The following is a 22,868-nucleotide window of genomic DNA, read 5'->3' as shown; positions in this document are numbered from 1 at the left end:
GAGAAAGTTTATTGAATCATATTTTGATTGGAAGTATTATTCGTTGTTGCAACATTTGCAGTTGGGGAAAGCTTGTTGATCTCTGCGAACTTGTCAACATTGGATGAAGTCTTGGAAACAGTTTCACTCTTCTTATCAACAGGTGCGGTGTGAGTATTTGTTGGGGATCGATAGCTGAAGACCATGTGTTGGAATGAGAACAGTAAGGAATTATCAGAAATAAATTTGTTGACGTCATCAAGAAGTGATGAATGGGTGGCTTGCAAGTGGAAGCATGAGCAAGAAAGGTATGGATGATTTTCAAGAGATGTCCAGTTGCCGAATTGGTCCTTGACTTCAAGAGTTGGCTTTGAGCTGAGAGTGATCTCCGCTTGCGATTGAGGCTTATTAAGAATCAAGAATGCCACTTGTTCGTATCGTATTAAAGCCCTAATGCTAGTGTCACTTCTATCAATCAATAGCAAAATCTTGTCTTTCTCTAGTTGAAGACTAAATGAAATCTTCAAGTTGGCGCCTTCTAATTGTGTCATGCATTTGCCATTGTAGTCACCTGATCTCAACAGAATGTCCTTCAATGAGCAAATGACTCTAATTTGTGAAAGTCTAGCAGAGCAGGCCTCCGTTAATCTCTCTAACACTGATATTAATTCAATCACCTCATCATCTTGTTCCATGCTTCGCAAAAGGTCCAGTGGTGTGTCACCATCATTATTGGTCGAGGAAAGCAACAATGAAATGTTGGAGGTGTTGGTAAATTGATTGTCATCATACTTCAGAAGAGTTGACATGAAGCTCTTTACAAAATCAGCTGAGGCGTATCGGCAAGCAATATGCAACAAGTTGTCTCCAACTTCATCCTTTGTGCACAAACTAGCTCCATTGTTAACAAGATAGAGAGCAACTAGAACCTCTGAAGCATAAACAGCCCAATGTAACGCAGTTCTACCAAAGTTATCTTGAGCATCAATGTTACACACCGAATTAGCAACCAAGTATTGGCATAGTTCAAACAACCCACGTGCAGTTGCATGATGTAATACTGTAAAGCCACATTCATCAGTGACCTTACCAGAATAAAAGAGACTTTGATCGTAGCACTTGTTGGAGAATGTAGATGCATCTGCAAATTGATTAGAATTGATATTGTTTTGAGAACCAAGCATGTGTTGAATCATGATTTGCAAATCTGCAGGATTGTTAGGGTCAATATATTGGAACTTGGCACTGCTTTGGATAAAGTCTTCTCCCATCTTTACGCTCACGTCAACAATGCCTGTTTTATCGCTTTCAGGAGTCTCACACACAATGTAGTTTCTCTTTACAGTGTGAATTTCTCTTGCATCTCTCTCTCCAAACTTGACAACACATTTTGAAACAGGTGTAGAAACAAAGCCAGTACCAATCACTTTCACCAAGCTTCCACCAGAAACGAAGCCATAGGGAGGAGAGACATGTTCCACTGTGGGCTCATTACCATCCTCTTCGTCTTCCTCAGTGTCAGAACCTCTTTTTCTCTTTGGAGTAGTATCCTTATTAGTTTCCTTCGACTCCTTTGCCTTCTTTCTTTCCTTAATCTTCTCTAAACCTCTCTTGGTAATTGTCTCAAATCCATAAGAGTCAATACTGCAAACAACTTTCTTCTCTGCATCCAATAGTTCAAACTTGAGTGACAACTTTTGACCATTGTTGTGACTAGCAAATTGAATAATAATGTCATCAAAGACCACAATCCATCTTTCCATTGGTTGAGTTGATACTCTGACGAAAGGTTTTTCATTTAACACTGCAAGTCTATTGGTCTTTCGTGTTATTCTGTCAACACCCATAACCACAGGTCTAACAGAAATAACGGATGGATTACTACCAGGAGGCAACTTGCTCACATCCAGCTCAACAACTTGATTTGGCAATGGATGTCTGGTATTGTCTCGTCCTCCAATTTGTTTTTCTTTCACTGGTTTGTTAAAACCTTCCACGAGTTTGATTAAATCAGGCACTTGTGAGCTCGTGAAAGTAAATCTATCCCAGCTTCCTTGTGGGCTTGGTGTTGTCAGAATTGTGTTTCCCTGTGGTGAAAGTGCACTGACACTAGAGTCATGAGGCGACGATGGTAATTCATTGATGATATTCACTGCAGATGCAAATTGTTCATTGGGTGTGTGTTTGATGGATCCGTTTGTATTGGCTTGAATGTATCCTGAGAACGGACTTTGATTGGTCATATTCGGAGAAGGAGTATTATTCAAATGAGGTGGTCGTATGAGTGTGGTTGTTGTTGTTCCATTCATACTCAAGTATGAAGTTGGAATGATAGTACTTGTAGAGGTCGGAATGGTAAATGTAGGAAAGTTGATGATATGATTTTGATGGTAGGCTTGTGTGGGGTGAGAAGTTGTTGTTGAGGGCTGCTGCTGTTGCTGCTCACTAAAGAGATTGCCTTCAATGATATCCAAGAAATCATCACCAGAATCTTGTTGTTGACTGATGTTGGTGTTGTTGGTTACATTCATGTGAGATCGTTGTTGCAACGGATATTGAAGTGGGTTAAAGAGAGGATGATTATAGTTGTTCGAATTGTACATGGTCGTGTTGGTCGTATTGAGAGATTTCAGTTGTTGTTCAATGATACTCATATCATCAAAGTTGATCGGTTGTTGAACAATTTGGAAGAGCTCGTCTATATTATCAGTGGTTTGATAAATAAAGGGAATACTGCTCGTTGAATGTTGTTGTTGTTGGGATTCTTCCGTGAGATGAAAAACGTTTGTATGATTGCCTACTGTTGTTGATGGGACCACCAGTACGGTTGGACGTTGTTGTTGTTGATGATCTTCTTTTTGCATGGTGTTGTTGGTTCGGTTATTGTTTCTTGAGAAGTGCTCCTGAACTCACTGCGGGTTACAAAGGAAGAAAATTTTTTGTTCATGATTTGTTCTAAATTGTTCTAAAAGCATGTTACCTTGTTCTCATATGAAAAAAAGGTTATCTTGACATTTGAAAGGTTAGAGATACTGAAAACATATTTAATCAATTTCTTCTTCAGCTGCTCTTCTATTTACATAGCCACCAATGATATTGAAAGATTGAACACTAATGTTTTTTGGCCCAGAATTTGTAGTGCTATTTCTCGATTTTGAGGTATATCTTTCCATATCCTTAGATCGGTTGGATGGTTGTGAATTGTGTTTTTGAGTATTCCGCTCAATAATTGTGTTATAAAACAATTCTTCTTCTTTGAGTTGTCTACTTTGCATTTCATTGACAAAGTTACTCTTTCCACTTGCCATTAACTCCTCTCGTTCAGCCTTTTCCTTGAATTTTTGATTGATGAGATCTCTATCTGGAGTTGTTGGTCTTATATTTTCTTGCTCGAGTTCAACACAAATCTCCTCCCAAGCTTTATCATGCAAAATTTTGTCATATTGTTGAATTTTGGCAATTTCCAAGCGCTCGCTGTCTGTCAATGAATTCATATCAATTCTAGGCCCTAAAAATGTCAAAACATGATAGATTTTTCGTTGTAGATCATAGTCATCAGGATTGACAACAAGGTTTTCAAGAGTCCACAATTCAGAGATAATTTTTCCGTTTTCATTATGTCTCCAAAGCTTAATCAAAAATGTTACTAGTCGTTCCTTATCACGACTCAGCCAGGTCTCCGACTCCTCAATAGCATGTATGTTTGAAATCATGAAATCAGCCAAGCACCCGAGTATCGATAATTGAATCCAATTGTTTGAGATAGTTAATAATGTTAACAAGAAGTGAATACCATCCCCATCAATAAATAATTGCTCACACTCGCTATTGCCTACTATACAACACCAAACACAATCTATGACGTTGAAAATTAGCTCATCTATTTAAATAACATGTATGATGAAATTTTTCAAACGATCAGTAACACTAACCTTTTTCAATGTACTGTGATTCTGATATGCTTGTTTCAAGTAGGTGTAACATTTTTGCAACCCCTCCATTATGCATAAATGCCTCAATAGCTTCTTTAACAAAGGTACAAATGTTAGAGATAATTCGTACAGCATCTGTTCTAGAGCTCAATGACAGAGAGTTGTTAACGCAAGCGTCAAGCATGGATGGAATTGCATTTGCTTGAGACAAATCTTTGCATCCAATTTCTTGAGTTGAAACGTTCATTAGGGTATTAAAACATGAACTGAGAATGGACTCTTCGTTGGAATTTCGTAACAGTTCTAAACATATTTCAGGGCCGCGATCTTTGGAAAAATTTTGTGGAACCCGAACAGAGAGAAGGAATAGTATTTTTAAGGCCAGAAGTTTCAATTCAAAGCGTTGGTTATCGTTCCATTTTCTCATTACCTCACTATTGATGTCCATACATTCTAACAAAATTGTTACAAATCCAAGATCAACAATTAACGATAGACACTCATTGTTGAATGTTAGATAAAACAAAATAGTCCATGCAAGCTTCTTCATTTCGAAATCCTCATTTGAAATGGTAGAAACGTTGTAAGATACAGTCACTGATTCAGGGTATAGCTCGAGTCCTATTGATATTGCAGCAAGATACTCCAAAAGTCCACATTCTTTGAGAAGGTTTTGATTTTCAGGCTCTCTTGCCAGGAAGGAAAATATAATAAGAATATCATTTCTCAACTCTTTGTCTTTCGTCCTGAATCCTTTCAAATTGGTTTCTTGAATCAACTTAAACATTGTTGTCACACAATTAACCTCTCCAATATATAATGTAGATTTTGGGAAAATTTCAATAATATTCCAAATGGTATCAATTATTTTAAATACCACCAGGTCTGAAAAATTTGCCGAGTTAATTACGTCAATCAATAACCTAACACCACCCTCTCTTGTCATTTTTTCAGCATATTCTTCGTATCTAGAAATGCTCCACACAACATTGACGGCCTCTATGAACAAATCTGACTCTACAGGCTCGTTTTCTTTTACCAAATGAGATATCAAAAACAGTACGTCGTCTAAAATGCTGCATTGCTTGATTGCCTTGCTCAAAAAATCTAAGTCAAATGATTTCTCAACTAATTCGCTTATACACTTCTCACCATAGAATACATGTTCTCAAACGAGGACTTACCTTTGAAACATTAACCAAAATTGGTTTGACACAACCAACAGATAATCTCAATAATTTTCCAAGACATGAGAATATTGCTAAATATGAATCTGCTTTAAGGAATGAGTCGCTTGCTTTTCTTTCTCGCAATGGCACACCGCAAATTGAAACAAAACAGTCCAATAAATTTACAAATTCTTCTTTGGAATGCTGCTCCACTCCGGTATCCAAAATATTCTTGATGCAATAATTAATAAAAAAAACTAAATCATCCTTCTCATCAACAAAGAAACCGATTTCTCTATGGCCCAATATTTTTCTAAATTCAAACAAATGTCTTTCAATCATGTCGGAAGAGTATTTATCTGTAACCAGTGATATTGCTTTTTCGAAGGAGGGATCTGTTGATTTCGCTTGGATGTTGGCATCCTTTGACGTTACGCTTCGGAGTGAAGAGAGCAAATCGTTGCTGCTGAAACTGTTGTTGGCAGCGTCAGAAGATGGGTCACCAAAACCTGTTGTTTTTTTGAACGAATTTTTTGTTCTTTGGGATGAGATCGAGCTGGGTCGTCTAGGAGGGCTTGCTGATTCTCCTAACCCATATACTATTTGATCTTGGCCTTTTATTCTCTCCTTTGATGCACCCGAGAATATGACATCTAAGGGTCTACTTTGAATACTTCTATTCATAATGTACTAGCACTTGAAAAATTATATTTGAATATATACAACGTTTGAAATAGGCAGATCAACACTTGAAGCAACACGAAGAGGGTGATGATGTACGAGATTTTTATCGTAAAAGTGTGCCATGGTCAGTTGCCTATTTCCCGCCAATTTAAGACGTTATTAACAACGAACAAAATGCAGCAAAGCCGACCCTCCTCTTCGTTACTGGCGAATCAGCACACTCACCTCTCCGTGTCGCCAGGTGTAATGGAGATACAGGAGGTTGTTCTTGATGAACAGCATCATCCGACCAGACATGAATCACATCCCTCAACAGGAAAAGCTAAAGTAAGAAGTTCTACTGCTTCATCTCCGAGATCAAAAGTGTCATCAAAAGCAGAATCGATTCGAAAAAAAACATCCGTGAAGGAAGTAGTCTCAGAGTATGTATTATTCCTTATTGGTTCATTTGGTATGATTCATAACTTAAGATTTGAATCATTACGAGCTGAAAATAATTCGCTTAAAGATAAAATAGAAGAACAACAAAGTGCAATAGAATTTTTACAAAAAGCGACAGAACAGAGAGAAGCTCTGGTTGAGGATTTAAAAAAAGAAGTAAGAAAGTTACGAGTAATATCAAAGCAAGAGTTCGATATGTTTGCAGAGGAAATGAAAACTAAACAAATGGAGGATGAATTTAAAATTAAGACTTTGACAATTGAGAAAAGTAAATTGGAAAGCGAGATGCATATTTACAAATTCTATGAAAAAGAAAATGCAGAGTTAAGAACGATAGTGAAGAGTTTGCATTCTCAATTAGAAAAGATGGCTCAGGTGAAGAATGTTGAATCACAAACATCAGCTGCTGAGTTAGAAAAATGGAAAAAACAATTAGAGCTGGACTTTAACGAGAAATTATCTGAAATGTCACATCATTTTGATTATTCGAAAAAGAATGACAGTGTTTGGGAAGAAATTTTGCAAAGTGGAATTTTCAAAGAAACAATGGCAAATCGTCCTCCTTCAGACGTGTCTCTATTCTTAGATCAAGTTAGATTGACACTCTCTCAAAACGAAAAATTGAGAAAAGATAAGCAAGGTCTAGAACAAGAGTTATTGAAAAAAGAAGAAACAATTCGAGACTTACAAATGAAGTTGCTTACAGAGCAAGAAAAAATTAGACTCTTAGAGGAGGATATTTATGAATCTAAAAATGTAAATGCTGACAACGAAATATTACATACAGAACTTGATGTAATGTCATCAGAACTGGCCAGAATGACAGAAAAATACAAAACGTCTCTTAACGAAATGGAAAAATGGAGATCTCGAGCGTTAACTTTAAAGCACGTGGATATTGATTTAACACCAAGAAAGCTTGGCAAGCTTTTGGAAGCAAAAGAAGAAATGATTGAGAGCGCAAGAAATACTGCAAAGAATATAAAGAAGAATGTTGAGGAAGAAGAAAAACCCTCGATATCTGTTCTACAAGCATTGTCTATGTGGAACACAAATTTTGCTGGTATTCCTGAGAAGAATAATACATTTGAATATTCTCCAAAATCTAATTTGGATTCTCATAGCGTACGAAGAGCGGCAACTACAAACGATGCAATTAACAATCGAGAAAAGATATTCAACGTTCAAAGCCTTCTCGATACTACTGGAAATTCAATTTTGTCAAACCTCAACTCTAAAGACACTCTCGAAAAGAAGAAGCGAAAGAAAAAAGAACCTCTGTCGTTTGATGAAGAAAAGGAAATTGCTGACAAGTCGATTTCGGTAATGGCAAAGTCTAGGAAAAAAGGTGCATTGCCAACACATCTCATCTCAATTTATAGATCTTATACAAGTGGAGCTACAGAGAGATCAAAAAAGCCAAATGGTGACAGATTTATAGTTCCTTAGTTCTTCAAAAACTCTTCAAGAATGGGAAGTAATTTAACTATTTCCGCTTGATGATCAGGCAAATCATCCTTCGAAGCAAGTTTCTTCAATTCGAATCGTTTGAGGATTTCTTCTGCAAGTTTTCTACCTTGATTTTGGTGTTGAGCTGATTTACCAATTTGCTCAAATGCAAACTCGTATATTACCACTAATTTTTGGATTGTTGCTTGAATAATGGTATTCATATAAGAAGGAAGTACTGGACAAAACATGGTAATACGAATTACAGAGAATACTGTTTGCTTGGTTTGAACTATGAAATCCAAACACTTTGCGGCTGGGAAAGACCTAGCTGCAGATATGGAAGACTTTGTCTCAATGGTGTTTAGGAACTAGATCAATGGTTGCTTAGAACCAAACATAGTATAATGTATTGACACTTACCTCACTATTTAAAATCTCAGAATTCAACAATTTCAACAAATCTGCAAATGCTACATTTTTCATCAAGTCACGCACGATAACAGCAATGTCGTATCCTTGAATCTTTTGAAGCAATTTGGTGCATACAATAAAGAACTTGTCATAGAGTTGTTGGCACAATAAAGCATTCAAGTACGACCTAAGGACTGCCACTGAAATAATATCTAAATATGTGTCTCCAACAAATTTGATAATCATGATAGCACTATCAGAAAACTCCCATAATGCACAAAAAACATCTCTTTGAAGTTTTAGCTGTTCAATAATGTAATCCTGATTTTGGAAAGCTTTTGCTAAACTTCTATAACCACTTTCTCGAAGAGCTTGGTTGTGGGTCACTTCAAATATTGTCGGGCTGAGAACTTCTTTGACAATGTTCATATACTCGGCAAATTTTTCCCCATCCTTTCGGAATATTTCAGCAATGTCTATTGCAAGAGTCATTCCTCTTCTGTAGTCATGTGCTAAATACAGGTTAATAACATCCTTAATTGTTGATATTTCAATTCTTTGGCTATCTGTCTTGATGAGCTCGGTAACCTTTTTTTCTAGTGCAGCGATTTCAATAAATTCATTTTTCTGCACGAATCTAAGTATTTTACAATTCAATACTAAATCTTCAATTCTTTTTTCGTCTGGTTTTTTAAATTTCATGATGGATATGTTTGGAGGAATATAATATGAAAAATCCTCTAGCTCCTTCTTGAATCTAGCTTTAGGATTGTTACTTTTTACATTCTCAGAAACTGTTCTAACTTTACAGAGATCTAACAATTTTAAAGCCTTTTCAAGCTTGTTCTGTTCTTTCAATCTTGTGGCTATCTTTTCGACTTCGAGGAACGCTTGATTTAGGTTTCTATGATAAATTAATGTTTCAATGTTTGAAATGGCCTCGTTTTCAGCCTGGGTTTTCTCGTCTTCCAATCGATGTTGAACAAGAGAATTAATTTGTTCAGGGCTTATAGAAACTGCAATTAATTCTCCACTTGCTGACTGAGCAAAGAATTGATTCGGTTGTGTATAAGAAAAATGCAAACCAACAATGGAATCAGTAAAGTACCCCTTATCCAAAGTTGATAACACGTGATGAGGTTCTAGTCTCAAGCTCCACAATTTCACACAATGGTCAACTCCACCACTAGCTAAAATTTCAGTATGGGAATGAGACCAGGCTACTTTTTTCACAATGTTGTTATGTCCTTCTAAAATTTTCATAGGCTCGTTGGCATATCTTTGATCCCAAATATATATCAATCCATCTGTTGAGCAACTTGCAAACCAATGTGGAAGAAGAGGATTCCATTTTACATCAGTTACAGTATCTCCATGAGAAAATTGCATACTTTCCTTAGTGTTCAAGGTTGTCATGCTTCTGATATCCAACAACTTGACAGATTTGCTTACGCCTCCAATCAAAATTAGACTATTGTTGTGTGGTGACCATGAGCTACACCATAGTGGACTTCTTGATCCCTGTATTGTTTGAATTGGGGCGTCTTCCTTCTCAAATGACCAAACGTGTAATCTATTGTTTTCAATTGAATGGAATGTGGTTGGTTGTTCGCATGGTTGAATTTGAACGTTGTTAATTTTTGTGCTAAAAGTGTACTGTTCAGGGGAAGGTACGGTCAGTAGAGACTCCGTTTTCTTGAGCTTTGGGTGAGAAAATGTTCTACATTTAACAACATTATTGGGAGAAATATCCATCATGCAATTATTCTTCTCTGTTGTCACATCAAATGTTTTTAAAAAACAATCTCCGTTTGTGCTTCCTACAAGAAGAAGATCATGATGCATATCCATGCAATGGATTGGTCCAGGAAATCTTCCAGTGAAAGTAGGAGAAAAAACATTTGCAACTGGATTTGTGGAATCCTTCTTGTCGAGTACGGTTGTGGTGCTTGAAAATTGTTTGGCATCAACTTTTGTTTTTTGTAAAGCTTTGATCGATTGAAATCGTCCGCTTGTTCCTCCCTGAATAACAAAATTATTTTCTTGATTTACGCAAATACATGAACTGTCATCAATTGATATATCGGTCCGTAATAATGATTTCGATGAATTAGCTCCGTTATCATGAAGTCCGGATAATGACCGTAATTCTCTCCAACTACCATTAGCTGATTTGGCTGTATTTAACGAATTATGAGTTGTGGGTAATCGGAACCCTTGTGCTGGCGATGATACGGAAGAAGCCTTTGCTTCCATCATTTTTTTTGTAATGAAATCATTATCATCCCAAAAAAATTGAAAGAGAGAAGAGGCACAATGATGAATCAGTAAAAGGTATGATCGGCTTGCACTCAATGTGCTTGGATTGCTCAGGAGTAGGAGAGTTTTATCATCGTATCCATTTGTGGAGATGAATCATCCATCACACACCAACTTCCTACAGTCGGTTGTCTTCTCTCTGCACAATGCTTAATGGGTATGAACGTCGAGTATCAACCATGTTCATCACCAAAGGCGCATTGGATATTAAATATATGATGATCGGAGAGAATTTACTCGGAGAAGAGCATGAAACACTCCGAGCAAACTCTCCAAATGATGATACTCCACAAAAAGGTGATGAAATTCTCTCATTCCGAGTATGAACGGCAGTTGGGTTGTGGGACATCCATGAGTGAACGAGACTTTCTGATGTGCCTACTTCTTCTCTTTCAGTAATCATGTTATTGACAATGAATAATAAATAATAATTTGCAATAATTATTTGTCCTCTTTTTACTCACAATGTGAAACAAAAACATTTGCGTTTTCAATTTTGTTGAACAAAAAATTTGCGTCATGCCAAAGGACACTTCTTCCCGTATCAAGAAACTCATCAAGGGCCGACAAGGAAAGCCTCTTCATACCGAATATTTAGAAAATGAAGAAGGAGAAGAAAACAACAAACAAAGAAAAGCTCTCCAGAGAATTCAAAAGAGAGCTTTGGGTAAAAAAGTAAACATCATCGGAGATGATTATAAAGCTGATGATATCGATGAGGAAGTAGATGAAGATTTTCTTGATGCTAAAACAACACAAAGAATTGAAAACGTAGTGAAGAAACAACAGGCTGAATTTGATATGGACGATGATGACGAAGAGCAAGTTAGTTCAATTTTGGAAGTACTAACATCAACAACGACAACAAAAAGCAATAAGAAAAAATCGGTACCAGAATATGTAGAAATTCAATTAGAAGAAGAAGACGAGAATGCATTGAATTTCTTTTTAGGAGATAAAGAAGACGATGAACACGGAGAACCTATTAACATTTCCGACGTTATTTTACAAAAAATCAAAGAAAAGGAACAATCACAAGAAGCTAAAACTGATCCAACTTTAGTGTCATCTCTTCAGTTTGATGAAAAGGCATTGGAGGAAAAGTTGCACAAGAAAGTTGTTGCATCTTATAGAGCTTTGGGAACAATTCTGAAAAAGTATAGATCTGGAAAACTTCCAAAGGTATTTGCAATTATTCCTACTCTCTCAAATTGGGAAGAAATTCTCTATTTAACGCAACCAGACAAATGGTCAACTCAAGCAGTATACAAAGCCACCAAACTATTCGTCTCTCAAGGAAACGACTTTATCACACAACGATTTTTGAATATGATCTTATTACCAAGGGTGAGAAATGATATTTTGACATCAAACAAGAAGAAATCTGGACCAAATTCACACTTTGTGTCTCGTAAGCAACTCAAGTTAAATCATCATCTTTATCAATCTATTATCAAAGCTACATGGAGACCTGCTGCCTTGTTTAAGGGATTTATTATACCTCTATGTGAAGATGGGCAATGTACTGTTAAGGAAGCACATATTATTGGAGGAATTTTGAAAAAGATGACCATTCCAGTTATGCATTCTGCAGCTGCTCTTTTGAAAATTGCATCTCTCAACTACTCCAACACAAATTGCATGTTTATTAAGGTGTTTTTGGATAAGAGATATGTTCTCCCAACTCAAGTGGTTCAAGGAGTAGTTTCATACTTTACTCGATTTTTAAATATTTCACCAGAGGCTTCCAATATTCATAACATTTGGTATCAAACACTTCTTACCTTTGCTATCTATTACGGATCCAAGTTGAGTAAGGAACAAAAACAACAGCTCAAACAAGTCTGTAAGACACACAAACAAAATTCTGCTATGAGTGTAGAAATTGTCAAAGCTCTTAACAATCCAACTGGCATTCTTCCTCAACATAAATCCAAGTACCCATCAAAGGAAGGTTCAATGCAAGTGGACGAAGATGGTCAATAATAAATTTGCACTCAGTTCAAGCAAGCCAAAGAACCCGAATCAAGATTTAAAAAAAATGTCAAATACCGAACAACAGCAAACAAATGCCATCCCTGTGATTCAGCCTTTGGGTGAGTTTTGTTATCACGACCTGATGGTAACAGCGAGAAAATTATTTTAAATTTTAACTATTCACAAAATATTAGAATTAATCGATAAATGTATTGGATCGTCGATATTTGTTCTGATGAAAGACGATAAAGAACTGGTAGGAACACTTAGAGGATTTGATGATTATATTAGTATGTAAATCAAACACACAACGATATCATATTTAGCGCTATGAACAACATTTTTTGGAATTGTGACTCGTATGCATCACACCACCAGACATGATTCTGGACAATGTCACCGAATACTCATACACTGTGGATGGATCTCGGAAAGAAACCAAGCTTCCTTCCCTTATCTTAAACGGCAACAACGTGGCGATTCTCGCTCCTGGTCTCACAGAACCACCTGCTGAAGAGTTGAACGCAGACATCCGATTCTAAGGTCAGCAATAAACCTCATCTATTGAATTAATGTTTTTTTTAATATAATTATTTAGCACAAGCCAATTTGAGTGGCAATATCGACTGCTTCAACTGATGATGGGAGTTTGATCAAAGCCAACTTTCTTCCCTTAGCAGTAATTTGAGTTCTGACGCTTTGAACCTTTGTCTTGCACAATTCCTCGAAAGCCTTCTTGATGTTCTTCTTGTTTGCCTTCAAGTCAACAACAAAAGCAATGGTGTTGTTATCTTCAATAGCCTTGGAAACCTTTGGATTTTGGAGAGTTGGTGGATATTGAAGAATTTGATAAGTATCGAGGTCGTTAGTTCCGGCAATGGACTTTCTCACATACTTTGGCTTCTTGGCCAATCTGAGAGTCTTTGGTCTTCTGAAAGTAACCGAAGTCCAGACCTTGTGGGATCTGACACCCTTTCCTCTCTTGGTAATCTTGGAAAGATTCTTCTTTGCTTGTTCTCTCTTCTTCTCTACTTGTTGAGAGGTCTTTGGTTCAGCAATTTCCTTCTTGACTTGGGTCTTGGTGGCTTTTGCAGGCATGATGAAGGATAGTTTTGGCGTATTTTTTTTCAACAAAATTTTAAGAAATTTTTGGTCAACCAAATAAAAATAGTTTACAACGAAACAGTCCTCCACGAACGCACAGAAAAGTTTACCAATCCTATTAGGATAAGGGGTTAATTGTGTGGTTATGAACCATAGTTACATTCAGAATGAAAAAGAAATTGGAGGGGTCTTGCTATTCATACTCATTATAGATTCAATTTCTTCAATCTCTTTTGGAGTTTCATGAGAAAGAATTTCAATTCCATTTTCTGTGAGTAAAATGTCATCTTCGATTTGAACTCCTAGCCCATGCAATTGAGGATTAGGTATGTAACTCTTCACTTGTTTTGAGAAATAAATTCCTGGCTCACAAGTAATGATCATTCCAGGTCCTAATTTATCGTCTCTTCCTGGAACATCTTCATGTATATTCATTCCTGTAGCATGACCAATCATGTGAGGGTATAAAACCTCTTCAATGAGTTGATTTATCTCTAGTGTGTTCTTTCCATATCCCGAGCCAATGTTGAAATGTTCAGCCAAAGCATCTTGAGTGAGACACATGGAATACTCATGGAACGAATTAATTGTTATTGTTTCTGTCAAGTGCTTTTTAAGATAATCAATGCATTTCTTTTGAATGTCCAACACGGCCTGATAGAGCTTTTTCTGCATAGGTGTGAATTTTCCATTTACAGGAAACGTTCGTGTAATATCGTTCATGTATCCATAATATTCGGCAGCGCCATCAATTCGAATCAAGTCACCATCTTCCATAATGTGATTATTGGTAAGGTAGTGTATGATATTTGCTCTATCTCCTGAGGCAACGACAGGAGGATAACCAAGTCTTTGTGCTCCTCTTATTTTACACTGAAACTCCAATATTGCTTCTGCATGTGCTTCAGACATTCCAGGTCTAATCTGTTTCATGAGCTCAATAAAGGCTTGAGCACTGATGTGTGCACATCGTTTTGTGAGCTCTATTTCTGCCTTGGATTTAATACTCCTGAGCATGGCAATTAAATTTTCAGGATAGAAAATTTTAAATTTCTGTGACGGTCCCTTAAAGAATTCCATGCCTCCTCCGCTCTCTATAATAATTTGAGATAATCTTTCGTCATAATCAGGATCATAGTACAGTGTGTAAAAATTTTTAACAATTATCTGTAAATCTCGAACAAATGCTTTGACTTGTTTCACTTGAAGGTAATCTCCCCAAAGGTTTTGCAACGATTGAACTCCATTAACCACTCCATGAAAGAATTCTTTTTTGCTCTTTTCTCTCACGTATAATGTTATAGAATTTCCAGAGTCTGTTTTTTTAAAGACCAAAAAGCAATCTGGTTCGCTCACTCCACTCAAATAATAAAAACTAGAATCCTGCTTGTATGGATATCTAACATTTGGAGACATGAAATATTCCTTTCTCGACCCTAAAATCAATACTGAATTTTCTTTCATTAAATTAAATAAATTACGATGTCTTTGTTTGAACTCTTCTAATGTAAATCCAGGTGCAATTTCATCCTCTTTCATCAAATGAGAATGAGTAGATGGTTGGACTTGGTAAGTGTATGGAATTTTATCGATGGATATCATTGAATAACATCTATAATCATTGAATTGGATGAAAGAACGTTCGTTCCGAGCGAGAAAATTTCCAAAATTCACCCAATGTTTGCATGATGATGATGATCGCGTGCGTACGAAGGCTTTTTGAAGATTGAAAATTTTGGATAGTTGTTGCTTCATTTTTTACACAGCAATTGGATGGGTTTTGATCGACTTTGAAACAAGGACAATTTCAATGAATCATTCTTCTCTATTGTTGCTTGATGATATTCATGTTCCTTTTTCTCGACATTCCCGCACCCCTTTGCTGACGTTAATTATTTTTAAAAATTCGTAAACAATTAATGTCGCAAAGTTGATGAAAAAATTTTTATTCACATTTTAAAAACGTAACAAATTAATGTTTTCTCGTCAATAAAAAACGTCAAAAATCCCTATTAACGTTTTAGAAATTGCGCCGTCAAATTGACGCTCGAAATTGACGTAGAAAATTGATGCAGAAATATCAATTATTGCTGTCACTAGTTTCGTTTTTTCGTCAATTATTGCTGTCACTAGTTTCGTTTTTTCGTCAATTATTGCTGTTACTAGTTTCGTTTTTCCTGTTGTTAATTTTTCACAATTTTCTGTTACTTGTTTCGCTTTTCCAATTTCTCCACACTTCCACTGACACTTCATTCATATTGTTCCACATTCTTTCATTCAACACACAGTATCACCATATATCAATTCCTCATTCAATTAAATACATCAATTACAGTTACATTAATACAATAAATATTTTCATTCCCTCAATCCTCAACAAATTAAATATATAGAGCTCTGAAATAAGGCGGTACTATTTAGTGACCACGAGATTGCTAATTCAAAGTAATTACTTACATCATCAGTCTACACTTATGATCACAGTAAAAAGTGAATTTGTTTGACAATTCGTTCATTCAAAAACTACCAGCTCATCCTCCATAACTTACCTTTAAATTTTACATCAAAAGAATCACCAATAGATAAATCAACTCCAAATAAAAACGCCTTTTCCCTTCTTCTCAAATTCAACAATGAAAATAACATTTCAGTACAGCAGATGCATCAACAATACTCGAAATAACTTACATGGTGCGATTTAAATAGTGGAGTATATACTTGTTCTAATCTCATTGTCATGTACGCAAAATTTAACATGAACATACATATGATTCCAATACTCTGAACAAGAACTAACAAATAGAAATAGAGAGGAGCTCATAGAGAACTGAGAAATGTTTTGAATGAAATATTGAAAAAGGCTCAAATATAAGCGCTTACCTTCTACTATGTGAACAGTGATTTGATCTGCTCAATAAAGTCTAATGACAAAATATGCAGAAAATCCCTCAAACACCAATCCTAAGGATGGTTGTTTGGCGAGTTTCAAACCCCATTAGTTTTCCTCCAATTAATTCCAAACTCGTGTTGTTGTTAACAATGTAGAAACATACCGTATCTTTGTAGCGAGGCATAATGCTTATGTCAAGGATCTAACTTCAATTCCTATATAGTTCACAACCATGTTTCAATGTAAAGGCGATACTTACAGAGAATGTGAGTGTATCAAATGTTCATGGGTTGATTTGAATCACTGTCCTATTACGTTCAACTAAAGATTAAAAAACAGGTATTCATGGCTTTAAATTTGAAACACTCACCATCTTCAATATATTTGTACATCTTTTACCACTCCTATTCTGGCTCACGGATATTGGTCGAATCGTGAGTCTTGGTGATTGTGGCTATCAGTAGAGTATGACAAGAAATCCTCGTTTGACATTTAAGGCATCAGTGGCAATTGCAAGAGGAAGATTTTCAAGGTTGTGTCAAGGACTCATAGTACTATGATGACGCCAAACTTCTCATCATCAAAAGCATTAATGATTAATTAGTATTCCCAATTAAGTTCGTCAAGTGACAGTTGTTGTCACAACGAAACAAACAAACTATGATGAAATCTTGTCTCAGCCACACAGTCCTTTTTTAACTTGATGTCAAAGAATATTGTTCAATCACTTCAAAATCACTACAGCAACTTGTGTGCTTGGTCTGTCGTGATAAAGGATTACATGTTGACCAATGTTATGGATTACTTGTTGCAACTTGATATTGTCCATTGCTCTTCTTATCGTTTTGAGATTGTTTCACTCTGAGGAAAAAACTGGAATGGTGTTGAAATATCGTTTGGAATCCAATCTAATGTGATTCTTTCCACAAAATTTACGTCTCAAGATCCAGCAAACTAGTTCAATCGTTCAACACTTTCTTCATAATTTCTGAATAGGATGACGATATTTCTGTGAAGAGATTAGATATTATCATGGTTTGGTCAGTTCACGTTGAGAATGCTATAACGTTCGGAATGTATATCAACAATTCCGAATTAATATTAAAATAAATAAATAAATAGGCAAGTGCTGAGAACGAATGTAGTTGATACTCCAATGGAAGAGCTATTCATCTCGATTGCTAAGATTACGTTAATGCTGTAGGTACTAAAGCTAAGGGAGTTCGATGTTAAAGTGTGGAACCCAAATTGAAAATAATCAAATTCGAAGTTGTCGTTGGCTCGGGAGAAAAAAGAGTTCCGTGGTGAATAATTGATGAATGGAGTTGTTAGACAACAAGAACATATTTCACGTGATGACAGCTATTTGAGTTGATGTTATATGTGGTATCGTTGATGAGATGATATGGTTGAATATGAGAGTAAAGAATAATAGAACCACGGACGATGATCATAGCAAATTCTGTTAACTGTGGTTTGTTGATAGAATCTTCAACACTTTCAAAACAAAATTCCTGAACACAGATAGACGGATTATTTTGTAAGGCAGATTAACGGAATAACATCATTCTCAATTTATACTTTGTTTCTTTGTAGGTTTGCACAGTGGTAAGCCCAGGTCTTATTCGCATAAATTTGGAAGCAAATTACTTACATAGAATGAGTGTTCCAAGACGAATTGATCTGTATTATGTCCAACTAAAGATTAATAGTTATTGGATTTCAATTTGATGGTGAATCAATGATATTAAACTTGTAGTTAGTATAGTCCTCCCTTTCAACGTTGAGGAAATTTTTTTATAAAATTAATTGTACGGTTTATTACGATTACCCCTTTTACTCATCTCTTTCTTCTTCCTTCTCGTTCTTGGACTTCTTATCCTTCGATTTAATGGTACGATACAATGCTTTATATTTTTGCACAGTCTTGTTGTCGCCCGTCTTTGCTGTGCATTCCACGATAGTGTTTATCAATAAATTTTTCTCTTCATTGTTCAGTTCAAGGTAGTCCTTTCGGAACAGATATAGGCTCATCATCTTCATCCTTTCCGTCCTGTTTGCGCTTACCAATTGCTGTATCATGCCAGCTGGAATGATTTCCGTTCTTGATCCCAGTGTTACATTGACGGATTGAGAAGGCAGCAACTCTGGGTGCTGTAGTTGTAGACTCACCATCATCCCAAGGGGTTTGTTTAGTTGCGCAAGGAGAGAGGTCAGCTCTTGCACCTCCTCTTTGAGCAACTTGTTCTTTGCCTTTTCCTTTTTATAAAGTTGGAATGTATTCCATTCTTCCCAATCTTCTTCCAAGTCTATTACTTTCTTCTGTTTCTTGTAAGAACGGAATGTCATTTCACCCTCGTCACTATCATCATGAGCAAGGTCAATTACCTTCTTCTTTTTCACAACAGATTGTTGATCCTTGTTATCATCGTTTGTTCCTCTGTCTTGCAAACTTTCCTCGTCGTTGTCATTCACCTTATTCTTTATTGGTGTCTCATTTGCTTCCTCACAATCTTTCTCATTGTTGTCCTCTTCTCTTCTTCTTTTCTCTGTATTCTTGTTTAATGAGGACATGGTATCTTCTTTAGACACAGAACAGAGTTGGGAAGAGCTTAAACCTCTGTGTACCTTAGAGAAGGGAGTTACAATTAATGGAGGAGAAGCTGATTTGTCTTGAATTTTCAGCAACTTCTGCCTGCTGAATGGTTTAGAAAGATCCAAGTCAAACGACTCAACGAACATTTGAGTATTTTCGATTAGAAATTCCTCTGAATCAAGAGTTGTAGCCACCGTTCCTTTAGCTATTCTGAAAGTGCTGTCATCTATTTGTGTTAACATCTCAACATTGTCACCAACTTTCAATTCGGACTCCTCAGATACAAATTCTTCGATCTCAAACCCTTTTAGCTTCAAAAGAGCAATGGAAATCTTTCTTACAGCCTCGGAAACTAATTTCTTGAGAAACTCATTGTCATAATGCTTAAGGAAATTGGCTTTGAGATTAGATGGAGTTCCATTCTTGCCTTGAAAACCTGTAAAAACTTTGTGCTTCTTATATTGTAAAACAATTGAAAGCAAAATATATGTAGCTCCCTGAGCATCACATTTCTTCATATCTTTCAGCTCTGTATTTAGAAGCAAGTTATTGCAAAACTTAAGCATGGAAAATAAATGGACCTCAGCTTCCTGCAACGACTGAGTTGCATTCTTCTCTATGGTTTCCGAGGAATTTGGTGTTCTTTCCTTAAACTCAAATATCTTGGGAGAGTTCTCCTCATGCACAACATCAGAGCTACTACTGGGTTTCTTTTGAGTATTAGTGTTACTATTGCTAGATGATTTTGGTTTTCCTGCCATTTTTTTAAAACTTTGCTTTGGGTGGGATTAGTGAATGGTACCGCCTTTATTTACTGTTGCAAAACCGTTAACATGGATGTGATGTTAACATGGATCAAAACTTTTGTAATCAGTTTTAAAACAGGGTAACGAGAGTCGATTCGATCTTGCACTGTAAAATTCTTTAAAAAAAATGGCTCAATTACAATACTCAAGGAAAAAGCCAAATATTCATCATTCTGATACTATATCACATCACTCCATTTCTAATAAGATTATTGAAGGGGTAAACTTTTTAAATAATAAGGCATCCCAATACTCTTCTCCCCTTGTTCAAAATAATAAACGTACCACTGCCGATATAGACATTCGCAACATTCCATCCAATAGTATTCAATGTCATAAAAAAGCAAAATGTGGTGACGGCCAATCGTGTTGCAATCATGATAGCTGTTATTTAGGAACAGATTATGATTACACTCCTGTTGATACTTCTACACATGGTGTTAATGATGATCAAGAATTATTGGACTCTCTACCAAAAGTCTCTGGTATGGATGACATATTGAAAGAATTCTTGAGTTCCTTTTATAACGATGAAGGTGGAACTATCTGTGATGAAGATATTCTAACACAACATTCATTTTCAAGTGTAAAATCTAATATCGCTACAAACGAGAATTTTGATGCATTGTTAAAAAAGATATTGAGGTTTACAGTCACAGCATCTCTCTCTGAGAATTGTTTAAAGCAAGTGATTGAAATTGTTAAAGAAGCACTTCAATTATGTAAAAGTGATGCTGATAGAGAATATGCAATTGACCACCTCTCACTATCTGGATACTATAATCATTTCATGTTATCATCTAAAACAAGAAAAGTTCCAATGTGCCTAGAATGTCAACAATATCAAAAAGATGTCACTCATAAAAATTGTCCAACTTGTGGAAAAGCTTGGAAATCAATGAAAGATCATTGTTTTCTTAGACCTCTCAAATTTCAATTTGAAGAACGTGCATGGAGAGATCCTAATTTCCTTAGTCAATTTAAATTAGAAAAGTCTCCTGAAGGTATTATCCAAGATAGATGTGACGGTAAAATCTATAAAACAAAGCATGAACAATTTGTGGCTGATGGTGGTAAAACATCGACATTATATGGAGATGGAGTTTCACCATTTCAATCCAGTCAACAAAGCTTTTACCAATTTTCTATTAGCTTGAACGAATTACCACCTCATTTAAGGAAAAAGAGGAAGAACAATATATTGTGGATGGTAATACCTGTTAAACCTAATCATGACATGATAAAATTATGTCTACAAATACTAATGGATGATTTGAACTATTTTAACGGAAATTATGAAAAGTTTGAGATGAGAATTGATAGAGTGCTGGCAGACTTACCGGCAAGATCTGAAATTTTGTTCTTCAAAGCATCAGGATACTACTTTTGTCACTTATGTGCCATTCCTGGAGAGAGTGTAGAAGTCAATTCCAAATCAACAACTGCTATTAGATATCCATTACGAAGAGTGATTCCAAGCAATCAAAGGATTGTTCACTGTTTTCGTGATATTGATTTTTGGAACATCGTAAAAGGTGAAAATCTTGAAACACAATATGGAATGACATCATCTGAGTACTCTCCCATTTTGAAACAGAATTGGAATCCTACACCAACAGATATGGGATCATATGATTCAATGCATTGTCTATACGAAGGAATTTTGCGTGACATGATGTCATTAATTCAAATACCTTGTTGGGAGAAGTTCGACAAATTATATCTCCAACAAAAATTTCCATCATTCTTACATAGACATCCACGATCTATCACTAAAAATCTAGGTCATCTCAAAGCTATAGAGGTATATATGATAGTACATTATTATCTAGACTTGTTCTACGAAATTGAAGGTTTTGAGGAAATATCAAAACATGTCAGCATGTTGAAAAGATTTGTCAACGTTTTAGACAAATTACATGATTGTTTTCGCACCGCAGATTTACCAGTTATCATTAATGAATTGTGGCAAGTGTTGGAAGAATATCAACAGGAAGCAGGAATTGCTAAAACCACCCAAAATTTCCATATAGCTTCTGAGTTGGGTAATAGTGCCGAATTATTTGGTCCGTTAGTCCATAATTCAGCTTTTTTGGGAGAAATTCTTAACTTCACCTTAACCAAAGCATTCATATCCTCCAACTCGGCAAGATACGCCATAATGTTCTTTGATATGGCACAATTATGTGACATTTATGAATTGAGCACACTAAGACAATCAGAGTGTGTTTGTGGCAATTATGTACTGAAGACTAATACTGATGTTGTTGCCCAAACTGATGACTCTACTGAGTCTGAGCCCAAAACCTCTTTCTTCAAAATCAAAAAATCAACTCAACACAGTTTGGAGTTAGAGAACTTGGATGATCACTCTCTTAAGTATGTGCCACACAAGAATAAGCTTGTCCCCTGTGTTTCGGTATACTCTCCGAAACATAATCAGACTTTCCACATTCCAATGCACAAGAATGTCAATCAATATATTTAATAAAAATTTATATGTTGTATTGTATAGCTGGTCTTGTTGCTGTTGATGTTTTCCGCAATTATTGATAATAATAATTGATGATGATTCGTCAATTTTAACGCGAAATAATTGATCGTCAATGTTGCTATTTTTTTTTGATGGTACTCTTATGGCGGCGCAATTGGTACTAGAAACCTGTCAGATATTCGTCAATCCCACGTCAGCTGATTTGAGTGAACCCCAAAGGAATCAAAAATAAAATGAGTGAGTCTCTTCCTGATTGGTTTGCAAGGGTTTGAAGAACCGAAGCAACTTGGGTTCTTACTGCAACAACAGACAAACTGAAACGAAATATAGAGGCCATAGGACGTTACACCATTATTCGCTTCAGCTTAAGCTTGTAAAACAACAGCGTGCCAACGAACAGCTCACGGAAGACAGATCCTTGCTAGCACCCTAAACCAGAACTATTACCAATTCTACTGCATGACATTCAACGAATAAATTTTTTTATGCTTTCTTTTTCATTTTTGACTTGACGAATATCTGACAGGTTTTTAGTGCGCTTCAACGTCGGATGCGCCGCCATAGCCCAACAGTGGTGCGAAAGAATAAGAAGCGGGTTTGACAGCACAAAGAAA

The 22,868-nt window shown here is 36.1% G+C and overlaps 10 protein-coding genes across 10 annotated transcripts; 4 read left to right on the top strand and 6 right to left on the bottom strand.

Annotated features, from left to right (window-relative positions):
- Nucleotides 1-8: 8 nt before the first annotated feature.
- Nucleotides 9-2,843, bottom strand: C9374_006916 (uncharacterized protein; the record flags this gene model as incomplete). The annotated part of the gene is made up of 1 exon (XM_044696829.1): nucleotides 9-2,843. The coding sequence occupies one exon, from the start codon at nucleotides 2,841-2,843 to the stop codon at nucleotides 9-11; it is 2,835 nt and encodes a 944-aa protein (XP_044555279.1).
- Nucleotides 2,844-3,023: 180 nt separating this feature from the next.
- On the bottom strand, nucleotides 3,024-5,422 carry C9374_006915 (uncharacterized protein; the record flags this gene model as incomplete). The annotated part of the gene is made up of 3 exons (XM_044696828.1): nucleotides 3,024-3,859; nucleotides 3,912-5,055; nucleotides 5,096-5,422. 3 exons carry the CDS (start codon nucleotides 5,420-5,422, stop codon nucleotides 3,024-3,026), a joined length of 2,307 nt encoding a protein of 768 aa, XP_044555278.1.
- A 516-nt stretch (nucleotides 5,423-5,938) lies between these two features.
- C9374_006914 (uncharacterized protein) lies at nucleotides 5,939-7,635 on the top strand (the record flags this gene model as incomplete). The annotated part of the gene is made up of 3 exons (XM_044696827.1): nucleotides 5,939-6,186; nucleotides 6,235-7,528; nucleotides 7,588-7,635. 3 exons carry the CDS (start codon nucleotides 5,939-5,941, stop codon nucleotides 7,633-7,635), a joined length of 1,590 nt encoding a protein of 529 aa, XP_044555277.1.
- A 15-nt stretch (nucleotides 7,636-7,650) lies between these two features.
- On the bottom strand, nucleotides 7,651-10,327 carry C9374_006913 (uncharacterized protein; the record flags this gene model as incomplete). The annotated part of the gene is made up of 2 exons (XM_044696826.1): nucleotides 7,651-8,025; nucleotides 8,078-10,327. 2 exons carry the CDS (start codon nucleotides 10,325-10,327, stop codon nucleotides 7,651-7,653), a joined length of 2,625 nt encoding a protein of 874 aa, XP_044555276.1.
- A 579-nt stretch (nucleotides 10,328-10,906) lies between these two features.
- C9374_006912 (uncharacterized protein) lies at nucleotides 10,907-12,373 on the top strand (the record flags this gene model as incomplete). Its single annotated transcript, XM_044696825.1, has 1 exon — nucleotides 10,907-12,373. The coding sequence occupies one exon, from the start codon at nucleotides 10,907-10,909 to the stop codon at nucleotides 12,371-12,373; it is 1,467 nt and encodes a 488-aa protein (XP_044555275.1).
- A 55-nt stretch (nucleotides 12,374-12,428) lies between these two features.
- On the top strand, nucleotides 12,429-12,906 carry C9374_006911 (uncharacterized protein; the record flags this gene model as incomplete). Its single annotated transcript, XM_044696824.1, has 3 exons — nucleotides 12,429-12,483; nucleotides 12,559-12,654; nucleotides 12,743-12,906. 3 exons carry the CDS (start codon nucleotides 12,429-12,431, stop codon nucleotides 12,904-12,906), a joined length of 315 nt encoding a protein of 104 aa, XP_044555274.1.
- Nucleotides 12,907-12,958: 52 nt separating this feature from the next.
- Nucleotides 12,959-13,462, bottom strand: C9374_006910 (uncharacterized protein; the record flags this gene model as incomplete). The annotated part of the gene is made up of 1 exon (XM_044696823.1): nucleotides 12,959-13,462. The coding sequence occupies one exon, from the start codon at nucleotides 13,460-13,462 to the stop codon at nucleotides 12,959-12,961; it is 504 nt and encodes a 167-aa protein (XP_044555273.1).
- Nucleotides 13,463-13,630: 168 nt separating this feature from the next.
- Nucleotides 13,631-15,070, bottom strand: C9374_006909 (uncharacterized protein; the record flags this gene model as incomplete). The annotated part of the gene is made up of 1 exon (XM_044696821.1): nucleotides 13,631-15,070. One exon carries the CDS (start codon nucleotides 15,068-15,070, stop codon nucleotides 13,631-13,633), a length of 1,440 nt encoding a protein of 479 aa, XP_044555272.1.
- A 3,124-nt stretch (nucleotides 15,071-18,194) lies between these two features.
- On the bottom strand, nucleotides 18,195-19,715 carry C9374_006908 (uncharacterized protein; the record flags this gene model as incomplete). Its single annotated transcript, XM_044696820.1, has 1 exon — nucleotides 18,195-19,715. The coding sequence occupies one exon, from the start codon at nucleotides 19,713-19,715 to the stop codon at nucleotides 18,195-18,197; it is 1,521 nt and encodes a 506-aa protein (XP_044555271.1).
- Nucleotides 19,716-19,887: 172 nt separating this feature from the next.
- C9374_006907 (uncharacterized protein) lies at nucleotides 19,888-22,248 on the top strand (the record flags this gene model as incomplete). The annotated part of the gene is made up of 1 exon (XM_044696819.1): nucleotides 19,888-22,248. One exon carries the CDS (start codon nucleotides 19,888-19,890, stop codon nucleotides 22,246-22,248), a length of 2,361 nt encoding a protein of 786 aa, XP_044555270.1.
- Nucleotides 22,249-22,868: the final 620 nt, after the last annotated feature.

The sequence above is a fragment of the Naegleria lovaniensis genome, assembly GCF_003324165.1.
Source record: "Naegleria lovaniensis strain ATCC 30569 chromosome Unknown tig002, whole genome shotgun sequence".
In the NCBI taxonomy this organism is placed as follows: Eukaryota; Heterolobosea; class Eutetramitea; order Acrasida; family Naegleriidae; genus Naegleria; species Naegleria lovaniensis.
Note: the sequence above shows the minus strand (reverse complement) of the source record. Positions and strands in the feature narration are given on the sequence as shown.